Below are 22,163 nucleotides of genomic sequence, written 5' to 3'. Positions count from 1 at the left end.
TTGGATAATGAGTTAAAAAATCTGAACAATGGTTGTTTTATTTTCACACCGTTCTTTCACTCGTCGTTTAGTTCAGTTTCCTTTTAATTAAACGTTGCACATAATTCCGTCAAACTGAAGCACCCTAGGTTGAAGACCATTATTTAAAAACTACATACACTAGATGACGGTTTTGCGGCACTGTGTTGTAGCCAGCGTGCCTTGAACTTGGAACTCCCATCAACGTAAAACATATTTTGGTATCTACATACATGCATTTATTACTGTCTACATTCGTTTTTCAACATTCATTGTTTTATAGACGTCTACTGGGCAGTGCCAATATGGGCGACCGATGGCTTCAAAGTCTCTCAGTAGCCAAGACATAGCATCAAGAACACGGTTTAGGCCTATGTACATCGTTTGTTGGAGAGTAGCTCTGGTGCAGGGCGTAGTTTGCGATGCCATGGACCAGAGCTAGTTGAAAAAGTAGAAAATTAACTCAACATCTGTTTCATTTATCCAATAATGGGCACTGTAAATCGAAGATTCAGAAACTCTATAAGTGTGATAGCAAATTATATATTTTTTGTTCGTTATTCCCACACAGTGCATTGCAATTTGCTGCTACGGAACCTCGTGAATTGGACAACTTGTATCCGGACACATTAGTAGCTGTACTCAGTTTAGAGCTAGCGGAAGATAAACAGAGAGCTGTCAACATGGCTGAGGTAAGGGATTTTGTGATCAGTTTTAATCATAAATACCCCCCAGCAGTCTGTAACAATATACTTTCGTCATCTGAATAATGTAATGCTTACACATTTGCTAATTCAAATGGCTATCGTATTTACCCCTGACTAACTGTTAACGTTAACAGTTGGTAGTTAACGTTAGCTAGCAAGCCTATCGAAATGATAATAGCTAACATTATACAGCTAAAGAATAGTGGGTTGTTTGTCTTTGATATGATTAAACTTTGCATTGTAATTGTATTAAATTGTATTAGCCAACTCGTTTTTGGTGTTAGTGTTCTAACGAATTTGTGAAGCAGATTGAGAAAAGTCGTTTTGCTTCTGAGTTAGGTAGATAATGACATTGCTAGTGCTTCTTTAAAGTGGAACTGACAGCGTTTTAACTACTTTGCAGATATGAAATAAACAATCGATAATATCAGTAAAATATCAAATTCCCAGTTTATGCTTCAAAACCAATTGTTTAAGATGTTTCAAAAATAGTTTATAGTTGACACAATTCCACGGATTACAGTAAGGCATTGTTGACAGAATAGCAGAATAGATGGATGCAGTTCAATGGATGATTCACAAAATTCACCAATTCATTTCTTGGAAGTCCAAAAAATATTGCTATCAGATTTGAAATCACAGCTGGCCTGTTACATTGTTTGCTGCCTTCACCAATTCGGGATGCACTGTTTCAATTTCAATTTTACTCAGTATTTTGAACAAAAACGGTCCACTGTCACTAAGGCTAGGAATGTCAATACAATCAAACTAGCTAGAGCAATGATCACAAGTCAGTCATAACGTGGCTAATAGTCTAGCACATGTGTCAAACACAAGGCCGACCAGCCGAATAGGACCCTTTAGCGAGTATAAATGAGTCAAGAGTTGAGTCATCTACTTTATGAAATTACAACCAGATTTAATTGCTCGCATCGATGAATTCAACTTCAATTGTGCTGCTTTCCTGTGTCCTGCTTACAGCGTGCAGCAGAGGGAAAGTGTATAGACATGCCACAGTCCTAGCTAGGCTACTAAAATGTTGCAGTCTGGCTTCGGTTTTTAAAGCTTGACAATGAATAACCAAGACACAAAACCTGCTACAAAACACCATGTAAAGGAGAAACATGTAGACCTATTACAGTAACATTTGAGCAGTAGCCTAGGCTGGCTATTTAACTACAATACATTTTGAGTGCACAATACAGCAAAGATGCGTTCAACCGCACGGGTGAACATGTTTTAAGTTTAATTGTTACAACAACCTATAGCTAGGTTTTTCTATTTGAAGTTATGAAATCCTTTTTGATTAGGGTCGCAGTATATTATGCCCATTGCAAGCATAGCAGCAAGCGAAGGCTGGACAAAATTGTTTTAATATGTTAAAATGCTATATACAGCATCCTATGTACATAAGTGGACATTAAAAATGGCCATATTTTTTCTAATAAAACAATGGCTAGTTTAGGTTGCATGTTTTTTAAAAAACAAAACAAGTAGGCTATATATGGCCAGTGTGCTGATTGAGTTTGACACCCTTGGGCTAGCTTGTCTACTTATGTAGCTAGCTATTTATTTAGCAAGTTAAAAACACGTTAGCTAGCTATCAGCTGGGAGGATGTCATGTCATTGGAGGAGTGGGTGAGTGACTGACTCTTTCCCCTCATATTTTTTTGGTGGCTACAGCGCGAGATGCAGGTGTTGTTTGGTTAGCTAGCAAGAAATGTGAATTGAATTGCTTTGCTAGCTAGCTAGCTATGCTGAACTTCAACAACTGTTATCCACAGTTAGCATATATCTTAGTTGTAAATCAAATGTATTTGTCATCGATCAAATGTGCGGACAGGCAGGCAACTTCCTATTCAGTTGTGAAAACGTGGGTTGGGACAAGCATGCATTGGCAGGCAAGCTGTAGAAGGACGAGCAGGCTGCTATTCCCCATCGTTTATCATTGCAATTTTGACGGCCAACTAGCTGAAAAAGTTTGAAAGGTTTTATCTAATGTTCCCTTGTTCAATTTTTAGCTCATCTGGCTCTGGCTAGAATTAGTTGTTGATCTTGTTGTTGATGTGCGTAGGCAACTGAGGGGTAGAGAGCCTACTTGTTCACGGTTGTTTGATCAATAGGACTGTGAAGTTCCCAAATCTAAGAGGACTCTCGTGGTATATACATATTTGCAGAAGTCCATTCAGGTGTATTTTGTGGCTTTTGACGAATGAGTTCTAGTTATTTAAAGTCGCACTATTGCTACTGCCTGTAAACACACAGTCCAGTTCAAAGTGAATGATGGCAGGCCGTGTGGCAAATGGCATATTTGCATATAAACCTACTGTAGCTCTGATTGGCTATGGCGCACCGGTCTGCATAGACTTCAGTCCTGGACAAGACAGATGTTTTTTATTAGGTTTTATTTACTGCAGTGTCTATTAACTGTCCAAACACACTGCCGCTTTCCCACTCTATTGCTCTAAAATTTTCACAAATGCCTTACGTTACGTTATTCCGAAACATTCTATGAAATTTCTATGAAATTTATGAAAACGTGAAATTGACCATATCTAAGTACTCGCTTGTCAGATAATGTAAAAAAAAATATAAATATATATATATATTCTTCCTGGGGGTATATATGAACAGATTTAATTGAGATTTCATATTGATAAAACATTGTCAGTTCCACTTTAAATTTGATCCAACAATAACACATTCCCTCATTCCAGTCTTTTTTATCTGGAAGTTGAATAGGTTTCCCCCCCTCATAACTATTATTACTAATGTCTAATAGTATAACTCTAATGTAATATAACTAACTAACGTTATTCACTTATTACAATGCAATGGCAGTGACTCATTGGCCCACCTTGTGTAGATGATTGTAGGATAGACAAGTCAGCATATGAGAGTAGAAATTTAATTGTGGATTTGATTGTGTTCACTTACTTTAGCTTAGCTATCAAAACTCTAAGAAGGAGTTATTAAATGTCCCTTATCTGTCTGTGTACTTCACAATAACACTATTCAGTTAGCTATGCTAGCTAATTAATTAAGTGTTTCATGAGGGTGAGACTTATATAAAATTATGCAGTAGTGGTAGCTTTTGGCTAGCAGCTTCTGGTGCTCATTCATATTTTCTGAATGCAATGTTGAAAAAACCCCATCTAAGCTATTGGTGCTGGTTATTTAAAATGTTAGGTTAAAACTACCTTGTGTGTCATACACACACACACATACACACAGAGAGAGAGAGAAGCACATCATGGGACTATTAGCCTATAGGTCTAACTTTTTACATTTCCATTTTAGTCATTTAGCAGACGATCTTATCCAGAGCGACTTACAGTAGTGAGTGCGTACATTCTTTTACTCTTCTCTGGCATGATATGTGAATAGATTTTTCCTTCAGAACCCCCCCCCGAAATGGCTATAGCTCCTACTTTCCCACCAATTAGAACATCATTGCTTAGATAAATCATGATAACCTAGCTAGATAAACATGTCAGATTAGAGTTGATGTTATCTTTTAGTGTTGTCTGGGAAGCAGCCAGAGACCACTGTTAGAACAGCTTGGCGTAATGATGGATTATGCATCTAATAGACGTAAATCTTAAACATGGTGACCAGGTTTTTAAAATTTGTTTTGTAATTTTTAGTTGGGGTGTGACAGGTACAATATTAATACCAATTCATATATTCAGTTTATATAACATGCTCCTGTGGGCTGCCACTCAAAAGAAAAACAAAAGTCAAAAATACATACAGAGAAATGATCATATTGATCACACAGGATTTTGGGATAATAAACTTGGTGTGTAAAGAAAAATAAACAAAAGGGCCTACTCCCCCCAGAAACCATGTTTTTCACCCCTTCCCACCCTGCCTAGCAAAACAGGTTGGTTGTCTTATCACTCCCTACCCCCCCCCCATATATCTATATCTGCCCACCCCCCTCCACTTATCCCCTAAATCCCACATCCGCCTAAACATCCAAGGTAGCTTGCCACCCCTTCCCCGTGGGCCTGAATGCAAAGAAAGTAAAAAATATACAAATGGATATACATACATACTTTTTCTTTCCACTGTATATATGTATGTATGTGAACCCTTTGGAATTACCTGGATATCTGCATAAATTGGTCGTCAAATTTGATCTGATCTTCATCTAAGTCACAACAATAGACAAACATAGTGTGCTTAAACTAATAACACACAAATTGTTGTATTTTTCTAGTCTATATTGAATACATAATTTAAACATTCACAGTGAAGGTTGGAAAAAGTATGTGAACCCCTAGGCTAATGACTTTTCCAAAAGCTAAATGGAGTCAGGTGTCACCAATCAATGAGACGAGATTAGAGATGTTGGTTAGAGCTCCCTTGCCTTATAAAGAACACTCACAAAATGTGAGTTTGCTATTCACAAGAAGCATTGCCTGATGTGAACTATGCCTCGAACAAAAGAGATGTCAGAAGACCTAAGATTAAGAATTGTTGACTTGCATAAAGCTGGAAAAGTTTCCAAAAGTATCTCTAAAAGCCTTGATGTTCATCAGTCCACGGTAAGACAAATTGTCTGTAAATGGAGAAAGTTCAGCACTGTTGCTACTCTCCCTAGGAGTGGCCGTCCTGCAAAGATTACTGAAATAGCACAGTGCAGAATGCTCAATGAGGTTAAGAATCCTAGAGTGTCAGCTAAAGACTTACAGAAATTTCTGGAACATGCTAACATCTCTGTTGATGAGTCTACGATACGTAAAACACTAAACAAGAATGGTGTTCATGGGAGAACACCACGGAAGAAGCCACTGCTGTCCAAAAAAAACATTGCTGCACGGCTGAAGTTTGCTAAAGTGCACCTGGATGTTCCACAGCGCTACTGGCAAAATATCCTGTGGACAGATTAAACTACAGTTGAGTTGTTTGGAAGGAACACAAAACACTGTGTGTGGAGAAAAAGGCATAGCACACCAACATCAAAACCTCATCCCAACTGTAAAGTATAGTGGAGGGAGCATCATGGTTTGGAGCTGCCTCAGGGCCTGGACAGCTTGCTATCATTGACGGAAAAATGAATTCCCAAGTTTATCAAGACATTTTGCAGGAGAATTTTAGGCTATCTGTCCGCCAATTGAAGCTCAACAGAAGTTTGGTGATGCAACAGGACAACGACCCAAAACACAGAAGTAAATCAACAACAGAATGGCTTCAACAGAAGAAAATACGCCTTCTGGAGTGGCCCAGTTAGAGTACTGACCTCAACCCGATTGAGATGCTGTGGCATGACCTCAAGAGAGCAGTTCACACCAGACATCCCAAAAATATTGCTGAACTGAAACAGTTTTGTAAAGAGGAATGGTCCAAAATTCAGTCAACCAGTTATTAAATCCAAGGGGTTCACATACTTTTCCCACCCTGCACTGTGACTGTTTACACGGTGTGTTCAATAAAGACATGAAAATGTATAATTGTTTGTGTGTTATTAGTTTAAGCAGACTGTTTGTCTATTGTTGTGACCTAGATGAAGATCAGATCAAATGTTATGACCAATTTATGCAGCAATCCAGGTAATTCCAAAGGGTTCACATACTTTTTCTTACCACTGTACGTACATACATACATACATGCATACATACTTGCATGCATACAGTACCAGTCAAGTTTGGACACACCTACACATTACAGGGGTTTTCTTTATTTTTTTCTATTTTCTACATTGTAGAATAATAATGAAGCCATCAAAACTATGAAATAATACATATGGAATCATGTAGTTACCAAAAAAGGGTTAAACAAATCAAAATATATTTTACTTTTAAAATTCTACAAAGTAGCCACCCTTTGGCTTTTAAAAGTTAATTTGTGGAATTTCTTTACTTTGAGCCAATGCGTTTGAGCCATTCAGTTGTGTTGTGACGACAAGGTAGGGGTGGTATACAGAAGATAGCCCTAAGGCACAACTGTTAATTGAAATGCATTCCAGGTGACTACCTCATGAAGCTGGTTGAGAGAATGCCAAGAGTGTACGAAGCTGTCAAGGCAAAGGGTGGCTATTGGAATAATCTCAAATATAAAATATATTTTGATTTGTTTAACACTTTTTTGGGGTTACTATATGATTCCATATGTTATTTCATAGTTTTGACGTCTTCACTATTATTCTACAATGTAGAAAATGGTAAAAATAAAGAAAACCCTTGAATGAGTAGGTGTTAATAAACTTTTGACCAATAGTCTGTGATAATAAAAAAAATATATATATACACACACACACACACTGGGGAGAACAAGTATTTGATACACTGCCGATTTTGCAGGTGTTCCTACTTACAAAGCATGTAGAGGTCTGTAATTTTTATCATAGGTACACTTCAACTGTGAGAGACGGAATCTAAAACAAAAATCCAGAAAATAACATTGTATGATTTTTAAGTAATTAATTTGCATTTTATTGCATGACATAAGTATTTGATCACCTACCAACTAGTAAGAATTCCAGCTCTCACAGACCTGTTAGTTTTTCTTTAAGAAGCACTCCTGTTCTCCACTCATTACCTGTATTAACTGCACCTGTTTGAACTCGTTACCTGTATAAAAGACACCTGTCCACACACTCAAACAGACTCCAACCTCTCCATAATGGCCAAGACCAGAGAGCTGTGTAAGGACATCAGGGATAAAATTGTAGACCTGCACAAGGCTGGGATGGGCTACAGGACAATAGGCAAGCAGCTTGGTGAGAAGGCAACAACTGTTGGCGCAATTATTAGAAAATGTGTACTTATGATAAAAATTTACAGACCTCTACATGCTTCGTAAGTAGGAAAACCTGCAAAATCGGCAGTGTATCAAATACTTGTTCTCCCCACTGTATGTGTGTGTGTATGTATGATGTATATGTGTATATATATATATATGTGTGTGTGTGTGTGTGTGGGTATATATATGTATGTGTGTGTATATACAGTTGAAGTCGTAAGTTTACATATACTTTAGCCAAATACATTTAAACTCCGTTTTTCACAATTAATCCTTGTATAAATTCCCTGTCTTAGGTCAGTTAGGATCACCACTTTATTTTAAGAATGTGATATGTCAGAATAATAGTAGAAAGAGTGATTTATTTCAGCTTTTATTTCTTTCATCACATTCCCAGTGGGTCAGAAGTTTACATACACTCAATTAGTATTTGGTAGCATTGCCTTTAAATGGTATAACTTGGGTCAAACATTTCGGGTAGCCTTCCACAACCTTCCCACAATAAGTTGGGTGAATTTTGGCCCATTCCTCCTGACAGAGCTGGTGTAACTGAGTCAGGTTTGTTGCCTGCTTGCTCGCACATGCTTTTTCAGTTCAGCCCACAGATTTTCTATGGGATTGAGGTCAGGGCTTTGATGGCCACTCCAATACCTTGACTTTGTTGTCCTTAAGCCATTTTGCCACAACTTTTGAAGTATTCTTGTGGTTATTGTCCATTTGGAAGACACATTTGCGTCCAAGCTTTAACTTCCTGACTGATTTCCTGAGATGTTGCTTCAATATATCCACATAATTTTCCTCCCTCATGATGCCATCTATTTTGTGAAGTGCACCAGTCCCTCATGCAGCAAAGCCACTCCACAACATGATGCTCCCACCCCCATGCTTCACGGTTGGGATGGTGTTCTTCGGCTTGCAAGCCTCCCCCTTTTTCCGCCAAACATAACGATGGTCATTATGGCCAAACAGTTCTATTTTTGTTTCATCAGACCAGAGGACATTTCTCCAAAAAGTACGATCTTTGTCCCCATGTGCAGTTGCAAACTGTAGTCTGTCTTTTTTATGGAGTTTTGGAGCAGTGGCTTCTTCCTTGCTGAGCGGCCTTTCAGGTTATGTCGATATAGGACTCGTTTTACTGTGGCTATAGATAATTTTGTACCTGTTTCCTCCAGCATCTTCACAAGGTCCTTTGCTGCTGTTCTGGGATTGAGTTGCACTTTTCGCAAAAAAGTACGTTCATCTCTAGGAGACAGAATGCGTCTCCTTCCTGAGCGGTATGACGGCTGCGTGGTCCCATGACGTTTATACTTGCGTACTATTGTTTGTACAGATGAACGTGGTACCTTCAGGTGTTTGGAAATTGCTCCCAAGGATGAACCAGACTTGTGGAGGTCTACAATTCTTTTTCTGAGGTCTTGGCTAATTTCTTTTGATTTTCCCATGATGTCAAGCAAAGAGGCACTGAGTTTGAAGGTAGGCCTTGAAATACAGCCACAGGTACACCTCCAATTGACTCAAATGATGTCAATTAGCCTATCAGAAGCTTCTAAAGCCATGACATCATTTTCTGGAATTTTCCAAGCTGTTTAATGGCACAGTCAACTTAGTGTATGTAAACTTCTGACCCACTGGAATTGTGATACAGTGAAATAATCTGTCTGTAAACAATTGTTGGAAAATTGACTTGCGTCATGCACAAAGTAGATGTCCTAACCGACTTGCCAAAACTATAGTTTGTTAACAATTGATTTGTGGAGTGGTTAAAAAAACGAGTTTTAATGACTCCAACCTAAGTTTATGTACATTTCTGACTTCAACTGTGTACATATATGTATAAGTAATTTTCCCAACAATTGTTTATAGACAGATTATTTCACTGTATCACTATAACATACAGTTACTATTAGAAGTTATAACAGAATTAACAATATTAAATGGAGTTATTCAAGGAACAATTGAGGCTTCGACAAATATACTTACTCTGTAAAGAATAATCTCAGCTAAAGCCCAACACACACACACACACACACACACACACACACACACACACGTACATATATATGTATACATACATATATGTATGTGTGTGTGTGTGTGTGTTGGGCTTTAGCTGAGATTATTCTTTACAGAGTAAGTATATTTGTCCAGGCCTAAATTGTTCCTTGACTAACTCCATTCATTATCGTTGTCGTTAATTCTGTTATAACTTCTAATAGTAACTGTATCCACTGGCGAATTGGGAGAGAGTGAGCCAACATCTTTTTTTACGGCAGTGCTGCCTGCCAGCAGTAATCATCTCTGATTGACTGAGAGATTGAAGAAGCTATCATCATTAAGTAATATTGTAGATGCAAAGCATTAAATATTTACATTCATGCTCCTTAACATTTATTATGTAACTTTGTCCCAGCAGCATTTAACTGCAGGGCGCTCACACATCATATGAAGTTTATGTAATTTTGAGGACATTTCATCAGTAACAAAACAAAGCTGTAGTGAGTGTAGGGCAATTCCACATTAACAAAATGTCGCTCAGACTCAGGTTTTTTACTTTTAAAGTATGCCAAACAAAACCATTGATTACAAAGTTAAACCATACAACCATATGCACAATGATTACTTTTAACAAGTTCCACTGACAATTTCACAAAACACATTCTAAGAACAATGCAGATATCAAGTTTGGTAGCTGAATGACTGTCAATATCTCCCTCAGTTTTTTATGTGACCACATATTTCAAAAAACGGTTCATTTATTAATACTTCAAATTAATTACTTTATTAATACTCAGAATTAAGATTGAAAGAAGTCTGCAGAAAGAATGGGGTGTCAGCTATGATATGACACCTTGAGTTTGAAACATCTATTTTGTTTAAGGGAACTACAGTAAATGAAGAGGATCAACACCTGGTAACAGGATGATGGTAACATCATGGGTCCCTGATCTGTACTATAGAGAAATGCATAATTATGAATGTCATTCTCTTCATGGTGATGTATCCTGAATAGGTAGAAGAATGTAATATCCTCCTTTGCATGTTTTGGTTATTATTCCACACAATGGCTATTATTCTAATGAGCGCCGCCCCAAACAAGACCAAATTTGGTGGGACTGGACCAAATCTGTACTAGTAATAGACGTCAATATTTCACAAGTTTGGACATCACAGCAGAGTATAGTACAGTAAAATGCAGTAGAGTACAATACAATAAATTATACTTTATTCTACTCTGTACAATATAGTGTTGCACGGTATACCGAAACTTCGGTACTTTTTCGATACTAGAACCTGAAAAACAGTTCGGTACTTCTGTCAAATGTGTCTCACGTCATCTACTGATTGAAATAGGATCAAGTCTGTCGATCAGCGCAGCCGATCCCCTTGTAGCACGAGACCACTGTGCTTGCTCCACTTACCTATTGCTAGCTCTAGCCTGTCCTGAGGAACTGCTTCACTCACTGGGAGTCTGGGCTGCATCACACTTGAATAATGCAAAACAGCATGTAGAAATGTTGCAACTGTTCATAATTGTTCACAAAACAATGTCCACTACAGGCTAGACCACTTTACAATGCAAGAAGATACCGGTAGCTTCCAGCTGTGAAGGCTAACTTTCCTTGCTAGCTTACAGCTGAAGCTAACATCAATTCCCTAGTACTTTGTTAACACAAAATATTGCTGATTTGAAAACTGATCGTCACCATAAACTTTATTCATTCACTTCTTCTTCCCACCTCATGTCTCTCCCAGTCAAGATCCTCTTTGCTCGATCCTCTTTGCTCAATCCTCAAACAGAGAGAAATAGTAATGGCGTCTTTATGTAGGCAATAACTGTGCTATGGTTCGTTGGTCAAAGCCTATGGGAAAATGAATGGTGTTTTTGCATGCACACACTCCTATTAAATGTGCATTCACTTGTATTGTGAATAGACCTAGGCTACATTTTGATTTACCCAGTTTATCAATAGACTAGAGATTTACCTTTCAAATAAATTATTACCATTATGATATGTAGTTAGATTGGTAAAAAAAAATCTTAGTCAAATTGATTGTATGATTTGTACATTTGATTCATTAATGCATATGTTCATAAATAAAAAATGGATAACGTAGTTATATTGAACTCAAAAGATCCGTCTGGATCATGTGCCATTCTATGAATTTAGCTGATACGCCTTATTTTTTCACAATACTCAATTTTGGTATTGAGTATCGTGATCCTAAATATGGTATCGGTATCGAAGTCAAAATTCTGATATTGTGTCAACACTAGTACTGTATTGTACTGACCTCTACTCAACTTTTCTTTACTGAACTGTGCAGTCCAAAGGTGTGAAACAGACGTTTATGGTTGGTTCAGATTTGGATTGGCCAAATTTCAACAACTACTCAACGTGCGTGGACATCCGGCTTCAGTCGGTGCCCAGTGGGTGAGAGGGCTGTTACAGTAAATGGAAAGAGCGGGGGCTCATGGGTAGGTGCCGGGAGAGGTGACATTAACTGGAGAGAAGAGAGACTGGGAGAGAGAGAGAGAGAGGGAGGGGTTGTTCAGACTGTTTTTATACTCTTGCTTTAACCACAACTTTAACCACAAAGAGAAAGCAAACAGTTATCAGCTGAACATAACAGTATGCCAGTGGAAGGGAGGACAGTAGCAGGTGACCCAACGGTGGATTGTCACTACTATGAATTCCCATTGTTGCCGATTCAGTTGCAGTCATTCTGTTACATATTTTTGGCGGGGTCATTCTGCATTTGGTAACAGAATGATGTGTTTCAACCACTTAACAATCTGGTTTATGATTTATTGTCAGTAAAAACCCTATTACTAATTGGTAGGCTACCTTTAATTAGTACTTCTGTGAACTTTCATTATCCTCGCTTGTCATGAGGGAGAGATTAGAAAATATCTTCAAGATATGTGGGTTTTTGGTAACAGAATGACAAGACACTAGGCAATATTTCTTCAACTTACAGAAGGCAAATTATTTCTGCAAAACAAAATAAAAATGTTGGCATGGTCTTTACTTCAACACACTATTGTGTTTTGATGTATTGCTAATACCTTTTTAAGGCCTTTTTCTGCTAGACGTTTTTTTAAGCCCGATTTTTCGTCTGTTTGAACAGAAATCAAAGCCGGTGCCATTTCCAATATTTAGGATGGAAAATGCTTGAAATATTTATATGCCTCTATGTCTAAAAAATATAGACTTTCAGCTTTCATTTGACACAATCTGATGTGTTCCTATGAACTTCACATGTTACTGCTCAAGTTTCTTTCTTTTTTACATAGAAATGCCTTTATGCTACAGTAGTCTGAGACACTACTGTAGCTACAGTGTGGTTTATGAAGGACCTCACAAAGTATATCATTTTAGCACAGCACACTGTAGACTAATCATTATTCAGAGTCTTTGTCCCAAATGGCACCCCGTTCCCTATATAGTGCACCACTTTTTTATCATGGTTCATTGGGCTCTGGTCAAAAGCAGGCATTATAAAGGGAATAGGGTGCCAGTTGGAATGCATTTGGAAAGCAACCGGAAAGTAAGCCATCACTCCCACTCCGCTGGGGGTCACTTAGGTTGATGGGCTCCCAGTCTGGTTGTGGTTTCCATTATAAAACATGTTAAAGTTATGAATGATTAACGTTAGCCGTCCTAATTCATTGCCTTCTTGTTGGGTAAGATAATAGGGTGGTGTTCCATGTCATTTGTTTCCTTATACTGGTGTTTAAGCATTGCCTAGTCTAATTCGTGATTAATAGGTTACACATTTCGTTTTCAACAGTCCTCCATTTGTCAGCATTCATTATCTATCAGTGTTCCTGTCTAATATAAAACAAGCTGCAGGGCAGCCATAGTCCACTGCATTGTAATCTTTGCAACAAGAAACGGCAAATCTGTTTTTCAGTCTGCGAAAAATGGCAGCCATTTTATTTTATTTACAAATCAATCAAATTTTATTTGTCACATGAGTTAAAAAGTAAGGGGGAGGGGAAAGAAAATAGTAACACAATAAAATAACAGCAATGAGGCTATATACAAGGAGAGTACTGGTACCAAGTCAATATGCAGGGGTACAATGTAATTGAGGTAATATGTACATGTAGGTAGGGGTAAAAGTGACAGAATAGGGCTGTCAGTTAAACAAATTAATGATGCTTGTTGATATGGTAGTTTGTTCCAGCTACTTCATGCCAACAGATGTTGAATAGATTTGGCTAATAGGCAAAATATTTTTTGGGTCGTAGAAATTCAAATTGTCTGGTGTGCACATCTTGGCTATGTCATCTATGTATGCGATCTAGGCCTAAACATGAATACATTTTTGGTTAAATCCTCACTGAGCTCTTCAACTAGCCTAAAGCCCATTTTCCCTCTCCTTCTTTCCAGACTCACAGCTTGCAGGATATGAGGCAGCAGGCGGCTATCGCTGCCAAAGTGTTCATCCAGAGAGACTACACCAACGGCACTGTCTGCCAGTTCCAGACCAAGTTCCCTTCTGAACTGGAGACCAGGGTACGCTAAAGCACTCTGATAACACTGTGATCTGAGCATATATGCATTGTGTCTCAGAGTAGGAGATCAGATTTAGGATCAGTTTGTCCTTTTTAGATAACAATGAATAAGATTGCATGGATAGGCAGGACCTGAGCCTAGATCAGCACTCCCCCTGATCTGCAAAGCCTTCTTGCAAGATCTATTTGATGGATCAGACAGACATCAGGGCTCTACAGTGCGACAATTTTACTCGCATATGTGCCTAAATAATTTGCTGTGCTGATCTAGTGCTGTGCTGATCTAATTTGCTGTGCTGATCTTGCAATTTAGGAGCACCAGTGCACCTAGAATCCTTACTTTTTCTATCTTCAATACCTCATTGTGCTCCTAAATGTCTTTGTGTGCGCCTACATTTTTCAACTTAGGCGCACACATGCGCCTTGTAAAAAAAAAAAAAAAAAAAAAAGGTCAGCATAGAGCCCTGGACGTATAACATGTTTCTTTCCCGTGTCCAGCTCCTCCAGATATACAGTGCATTCGGAAGGTATTCAGACCTCTTGACTTTTTACACATTTTGTTACATTACAGCTTTATTCTAAAATTGATTCAATTGTTTTTTTTCCCTCAATCTACACACAATACCCCATAATGACAAAGCAAATTAATACAAAATAAAAAAAAACTGCTATCACATTTACGTAAGTATTGGCAGCAGCAATTACAGCCTCGAGTCTTCTCTGGTATGACACTACAAGCTTAGCACACCTGTATTTGTGGAGTTTCTCCCATTCACCTCTGCAGATCCTCTCAAGCTCTGTCAGGTTGGATGGGGAGCGTCACTGTAAAGATATTTTCAGGTCTCTCCAGAGATGTTCGATCCGGTTCAAGTCCGGGCTCTGGCTTGGCCACTCAAGGACTTGTCCCAAAGCCACTCCTGCGTTGTCTTGGCTGTGTGCTTAGAGTCGTTGTCCTGTTGGAAGGTGAACCTTTCCCCCCAGTCTGAGGTCCTGAGCGCTCTGGAGCAGGTTTTCATCAAGGATCTCGCTGTACTTTGCTCTGTTCATCTTTCCCTCAATCCTGACTAGTCTCCCAATCCCTGCCGCTGAAAAACATCCCCACAGCATGATGCTGCCACCACCATGCTTCACCGTAGGGATGGTGCCAGGTTTTCTCCAGATGTGACACTGGGCATTCACGCCAAAGAGTTCAATCTTGGTTTCATCAGACCAGAGAATCTTGTTTCTTAAGGTCTGAGATTCCTTTAGGTGCTTTTTGGCAAGTTCCAAACGGGCTATCATGTGACTTACTGAGGAGTGGCTTCCGTCTGGTCACTCTACCATAAAGGCCTACTCTGGAGCTCTATCAGAGTGACCATCGGGTTCTTGGTCACCTCCCTGACAAAGACCCTTCTTTCCCGATTGCTCAGTTTGTCCAGGCGGGCAGTTCTAGGAGAGTCTCGGTGGTTCCAAACTTCTTCCATTTTAGAATGATGGAGGCCACTGTATTCTTGGGGATCTTCAATGCTGCAGAATTTAGTTGCTACCCTTCCACAGATCTGTGCCTCAACAAAATTCCTTCAACCTCATGGCTTGGTTTTTGCTCTGACATGCACTGCCAACTGTGGGACCTTTATATAGACAGGTGTGTGCCTTTCCAAATGATGTGGACTCCAATCAAGTTGTAGAAACATCTCAAGGATGATCAATGGAAACTGGATGCACCTGAGCTCAATTTCGAATCTCATTGCAAAGGGTCTGAATACTTTCTTTTATTTAATACATTTGTTAAAATGAATAAAGACCTGTTTTTGCTTTGTCTTTATGGGGTGTTGTGTGTAGATTGATGAAGGGAAAAAAATATGTAATCCATTTTAGAATAATGCTGTAACGTCACAAAATGTGGAAAACGTCAAGGGGTCTGAATGCTTTCCGAATCTCTCAGCTCCTGTTAGTTAGAGCCGTATGGGGTTAGCAGAAGGCTAGGAGCAGAAAACGTCAAGTGCAGCTGACGACGCCAATACACTTTTCAGTGATCTAGTATTTACCCTCTATCCTGTTACGCTTGAGAGCAGAGACTGGTTTAAAAAATAGTATTTGGTAATGATCCAGGGAATGGAATGAAGCGGGTCCATGAGGAAAACTGACTCCTCCTGTTCCATGCCCACATAAAAAATGTGCTGCTAGCTAAATGGGGTGGGGGGGTGGGGGTGTTGACATTCATGTGTCACATGAAAAGAGTAGCTTTACAACACAGCTTTTGGGTTTAATGGCACTTCCCTCTTGATTGGGTGGTCTCTCTTTGGCACACTTGTTTTCCTGTAGGATGCACTACACATACCACTGCTGAAGAAATACAGCTTGCTACTCCTCAGGGAGTCCATCCACAGCTACAGTGCCTCATCATAAAAAACCTTTCCAACATTTCTCCCATCCCCTTGCTAGCATAGTATATCATAGGCAATGTACTGCCAAACTTTTTAAGTGAGCTTGTTCTTTTTTATACAGTCATTTATTTCACCTTGTCAAGATTTTAGTTTCTCTCCTTTTCAAATCTCAGGAGTGACAAAATACCTCATTCATCAATTTAATAAAATATTTTATTTTATTCAACTTTGGATTCATGTTGCTCTTTAGCTGGAATAGATCATGGGACGGCACATTCTGTTGATGATTTTCACCTCTATTTAAGGTCATTTAGTTGTTGTTATTATACATTATTACATGTTCTTTTCTATCTTAAGTTTAGGCAGAAGAAAATGTCTGGAAAATTGTTCATTGTATTTGGCAGATAGCTAGCCAGACCTGCCAGGGACAGTGAAATAAATTGATAATGCTGTCAAATTTTCTCCACATCCAATTTGCACATGTTGACCTTTCCCTTTTCTTTCCTTCTTCACATTCACAGATCTACAGTAGATCGCTTGATGCAAAGTAGGCTAAATAAGTTGTTTAAGATGGTATCTGGGTCATTCCACCACAAAAAGCACAAGAGAGAGTAATTTGACACACACCATCTCAGAATCTTCTGAAATTGTTTCTGTAGTTATTTTGTTGAAATATAATTTGATCTCTGATTAAATTAAGCTAATTGATTGCACCCAAATTGGTCTATTTCACTTATAGGACTCACATAATATTAAATTATGGGCTCCTGAGTGGCGCAGTGGTCTAAGCCATTGCATCTCAGTGCTAGAGGCGTCACTACAGACACCCTGGTTTGAATCCAGGCTGTATCACAACCGGCCGTGATTGGGAGTCCCATAGGGCTTTGGCTGGTGTAGGCCGTCATTGTAAATAAGAATTTATTCTTAACTGACTTGCCTAGTTAAACAAAGGTTACATTTAAAAAATATACATGTATACAATATCATTACTATATGTTTGACAAGTAGTATGAAGCTGCGGCTTGGAGGATTGTTTATTCATAATATGTGATGTATTTTCATTGAATTTGAAGTAGCTTTCATTTCCCCCCCATAAATAAGTGTGAAAGTAACAGGTTTTGCCCCCTCTAGATGCCGCTGTTCGTGCTATTTTGTCACAACACAATGCCCCAGATGTCTCAAGTTTTGAGGGAGTGTGCAATTGGCATGCTGACTGCAGGAATGTTCACCAGAGCTGTTGCCAGAGAATTTATTGTTAATTCTACCATAACCCACCACAGTGTTGTTTTAGAGAATTTGGCAGTACATCCAACTGGCCTCACAACCGCAGACCAACTGTAACCACGCCAGCCCAGGACCTCCACAGCCAGCTTCTTTACCTGCGGGATCGTCTGAGACCAACCACCAGGACAGCTAATGAAACTGTGGGTTTGCACAACCAAAGAACTTCTGCACAACTGTCAGAAACTATCTCAGCGAAGCTCATCTGCGTGCTACTCATCCTCACCAGGGTCTTTACCTGACTGCAGTTCTGCGCCATAACCGACTTCAGTGGGCAAATGCTCACCTTCAATGGCCGCTGGCACGCTGGAGTAGTTTGCTCTTTACGGATTAATCTCGGTTTCAACTATACCGGGCAGATGGCAGACCGCGTGTATTGTGTTGTGTGGAAGAGATGCTTGCTAATGCCAACAGAGTGCCCCATGGTGGGGTTATGTTATGGGCAGGCATAAGCTACGGACAACAAACACAATTGCATTTTATCGATGGCAATTTGAATGCACAGAGATACAGTGATGTGATCCTGAGGCCCGTTATTGTGCAATTCATACGCCGCCGGCCCCATGTCGTACACAATTCCTGGAAGCTGAAAATGTCCCAGTTCTTCCATGGCCTGCATACTCGCCAGACGTCACCCATTGAGCATGTTTGGGATGCTCTGGATCAACGTGTACGATAGCATGTTCTAATTCCCACCAATAGGTATCTGTGACCAGCAGATGCATATCTGTATCCCCAGTCGTGTGAAGTCCATAACATTAGGGCCTAATGAATTTATTTCACTTGACTGATTTCCTTATATGAACTGTAACTCAGGAAAATCTTTTGAAGTTGTTGCATGTTGTGTTTATACTTTTGTTCAGTATATTTTTCTGCTCTCTTTTATTAAATTAATCACAATTTTCTTTGCAACTTTGGGTAGAAAACCAATAGTTTCTGTTCATGATGGAAATAAATTGCGTGGTTATCCTCACAATTCAAGCCAGTCCACAATGAAAATAATTCAGTTTATTCTTCTCTTTGGCTTAATCTGTGTCCAGGAAATGGCCCCTGTATGTGTGGTTTATTCCCCTTTGAAAAAGTTTGGGATTAGTTAGACCAGGGATGGGCAACTGGCAGCCCGCGGACCAATTGTTGAGCGTTAGGTGCAATTTAGAAATTTGGTTGTGCGTCCAACAGTTTTTCTCTTGTTATGTCAGTCACTGACAGTCACTCAATCAACCCATGTCAAAAAATTATTTTTTAGATTGGTAAATTAGTCTGACGGCCAGTTATCTAAACTTCTAGTGATCATGGTCGAATTGCCGATTGGGCGGGTGTCCCATTGACTAACAAAATCAATCTCACTCATATCATATAAAAAACTGCAACAAAAAAAATCTCCACCCTATGGCCAAAATGTTGAATTGTAGGAAATTAGCTGTAAAACTGCAGCCCTTCATGTCAAGTTCCAATTTTTTGTGGCCCCGTCTATCAAAGTTGCACTTCCCTGAGTTAGACCATTCCTGGTGAACAAGCAAACCATTAGACTACAGCAGTTCCAATGGTTTCGATGTTATGGCCTGTAAGGGTCTTCAAAGGTAAAAGTCCCAAACACACACTGTATAGTGTTTTGTAATGGTGTTGGGTTTAATGTTAAATGTCACTTATCACACAACATATATAAAAAAATAACATAAGACTGCCATGAAATGGTTTCTAATTGTATTTTTGTATTACGGTAGTCACAACATTTAGTAACTGCCCATTTCTCCAGGAAATTTTTGGCCTTATGAGAATTGCACCATATGGATAGCCCTTTCAGAGAGCTGCCACGAGGAGAGCTTGATTAAAGCATTAGGTTGCTAAGAGAAGGACAAACTAAATTACTTTCGTGGAAGACTGACTTGACTTGTGAGGATGACCACATAATATATTTTCATCATGTGCAAAATCTATTGGTTTTCAACTCAAATTCGCAAAGAAAATGTTGTGATCCATTTGATTAACACAAGAGACCAACAAAATGGATAAAAGGGTGTGGCAGTAGCAGGAACAGCGATATCTTGTGGGCAAAGACTGGTTCTTTCACACTAATCTTTGGGGAAAAATGTAATGGCAAATTTCTATGGGTACTTCAATTGCTAATTTCTTTAAACAGGGGGGGACATCAACAAATTTACTGAGAATATATTACATAGTCTCAAACAATACTCCAAGCCACAGCTTCGTACTACTTGTCAAGCATAGAGAAATGATACTGTATGCTGGCTATTGGGGTGGGCTTGGTGTGGGTTTTGGGTGGCCCTTGGCTTTTTATGATTTATTTGGATTCCTCGAATCTTAATCATTGTTAAGAGGTTTGTTCCAAATCGAATGTTGGGTACTATACTATTTATTGAATATTATATGTATACTATAAATTGAAATGGCCAATTAGCTTATTTAGAAACATTCCTGCAATATTATTTTAACTACAGAAACCATTTCAGAACAATCTGAGATGGTGGGTGACATGGCATGATTAATCTATCGTCTAATACTACTACCGTAGCACATGCTTCCTAAAGTGCACATCTACACTTTTAAAATCACAACATCTAACGTAATGGAAAAATGCTCAGCCGAAGGAGAAATGTGGTTTGAATCCCAGCCTTCAGATGGGGAAATTAGAGGGATAACAAAGACTCCTCACGGCGGGCACCGAACATGCCTAAGACCACTGATCTGTTGGAGCTTGTTGTTACATTCCTTGGGCACATGGGAGCATAACTTGGAGGCTGTTCAGAGGCACAGAAGGCCTGGCTGCTCCCCTCATCTGGTCTGGTCTGCAGTCCACTCTCTCAGGCTGTGTTCCAAATGGTACCCTATTCCCTATAAAGTGCACTACTTTTGACTAGAGCTCTATGGGCCCTGGTCAAAAGTATTGCTCTATATAAGGTGCCATTTGGGATGCAGTCTCACTCTCCATTAGGCCTGCTCAGGAGACCAGAGTGGAGACTCGTGCCAATACTCAGTCAAAACACCCTTCACTACTTCCAGTGGTCCAACAGCCCTTGGCCTCCCCTCAGTGGAGCAGGCCTGACCTGACGTGATGAGTGAATGTTAGTGTTAGCCAGCCCTTAGTTCCACTCTGTCCGGAATTAGGGAGTATAATTGCTTCAACTCTGTCAGAGCCACATTGCATCTCTCGTATCAGGAACACTAGACCAATCATCACCAGATTGATGGAAACACTGGAAAAGTTTTTTTTTAATAGCTAGTCTCTGCCAATAGATAAGGAGAGACAGTCAGATTCCTCACTATAGGTTTTGGTGTCTCCTACTGTGGTATAAAGTGAAAACATGCGGTGAGCAAACGGCCAAGGCATCCTAATTATTTTGCCAAAAAGTGGAGAGAGATGCAGCATTCTCTGATTAAAAACATGATTCGAATCAAACGACTCATCATTTATACCGAGGATGAAAAGAATGTATAATTAACTTTCCATTTGTTAGATATCTAACACTCCATTTGATCATCTAAAATAGTAACTATGCGATGTATTTTTCTATCTTGATTGCCTTCCTTTAGATCTCACCATGTGTATCATCCTCAGAAACAGTTTTTGATTTTACTTGGGTTGCTTTCCAAATGGCGCCCCCATTCCCTCTATAAAGTACACAACTTTTGACCAGAGCCTTATGAGCCCTGGTCAAAAGTAGCGCACTATATTGGAAATAGGGTGCTATTTGAGACACAACTTGATTGGCCGTGTGTTTCAGATCGACAAGCAGCAGTTTGAGGAGACGGTGAGGACGCTGAACAACCTGTATGCTGAGGCAGAGAAGCTGGGAGGCTCGTCGTATCTGGAGGGCTGTCTGGCCTGCCTCACAGCTTACACTATCTTCCTCTGTATGGAGACACACTACGAGAAGGTGAGAGACCTTCACTAATCCACACAACTAGGGTTGAACAATTCTGTTATCTTTCTCAAAATTCCCAGGTTTTCCAAAAATCCCGGTTGGAAAATTCCCTGGAATCAGAAGAGAATAAGCAGCAAATGCAGAATCCTCCGAGCAGGATTTCTGGAAAACCTGGGAATTTGGGGAAACATACTGGAATTTTGAAACTCTACACAGCTTAACCTGTTGGGGATAGGGGGCAGTATTTGCACGGCCGGATAAAAAAAACGTACCCGATTTAATCTGGTTACTACTCCTGCCCAGTAACTAGAATATGCATATAATTATTGGCTTTGGATAGAAAACACCCTAAAGTTTCTAAAACTGTTTGAATGGTGTCTGTGAGTATAACAGAACTCATATGGCAGGCCAAAACCTGAGAAGGTTTCATGCAGGAAGTGGCCTGTCTGACAAGGTGTCGTTCTTCTTGTCTCTGTTTATTGAAGAGTGAGGATCTTAGCTGTCCCGTGACACTTCCTACGGCTGCCATAGGTTCTCAGAAGGCGGCAAAAAGCGGAATCGTGGCTTTGCAGGCTCTGGCTGAAACAAAGTAGCGCGTTTGGGTAGTGGCTGGTTACAGTACTGTGAGACTCAG

At 39.5% G+C, this 22,163-nt stretch overlaps 1 protein-coding gene across 1 annotated transcript in view; it reads left to right on the top strand.

Moving 5' to 3' along the window:
• The first annotated feature begins 569 nt into the window (after window positions 1-569).
• LOC106585131 (golgin subfamily A member 7) overlaps window positions 570-22,163 on the top strand; it is a 32,745-nt gene continuing 11,151 nt past the window's right edge. Inside the window, exons 1-3 of the mRNA XM_014170994.2 lie at window positions 570-710; window positions 13,874-13,999; window positions 21,389-21,541. Coding sequence (XP_014026469.1) covers window positions 702-710; window positions 13,874-13,999; window positions 21,389-21,541 — 288 coding nt within the window. The 5' untranslated portion in view covers window positions 570-701. The remainder of the gene's footprint in view (window positions 711-13,873; window positions 14,000-21,388; window positions 21,542-22,163) is intronic.

This window comes from Salmo salar, chromosome ssa24, assembly GCF_905237065.1.
Source record: "Salmo salar chromosome ssa24, Ssal_v3.1, whole genome shotgun sequence".
Lineage (NCBI taxonomy): Eukaryota > Metazoa > Chordata > Actinopteri > Salmoniformes > Salmonidae > Salmo > Salmo salar.
Note: the sequence above shows the minus strand (reverse complement) of the source record. Positions and strands in the feature narration are given on the sequence as shown.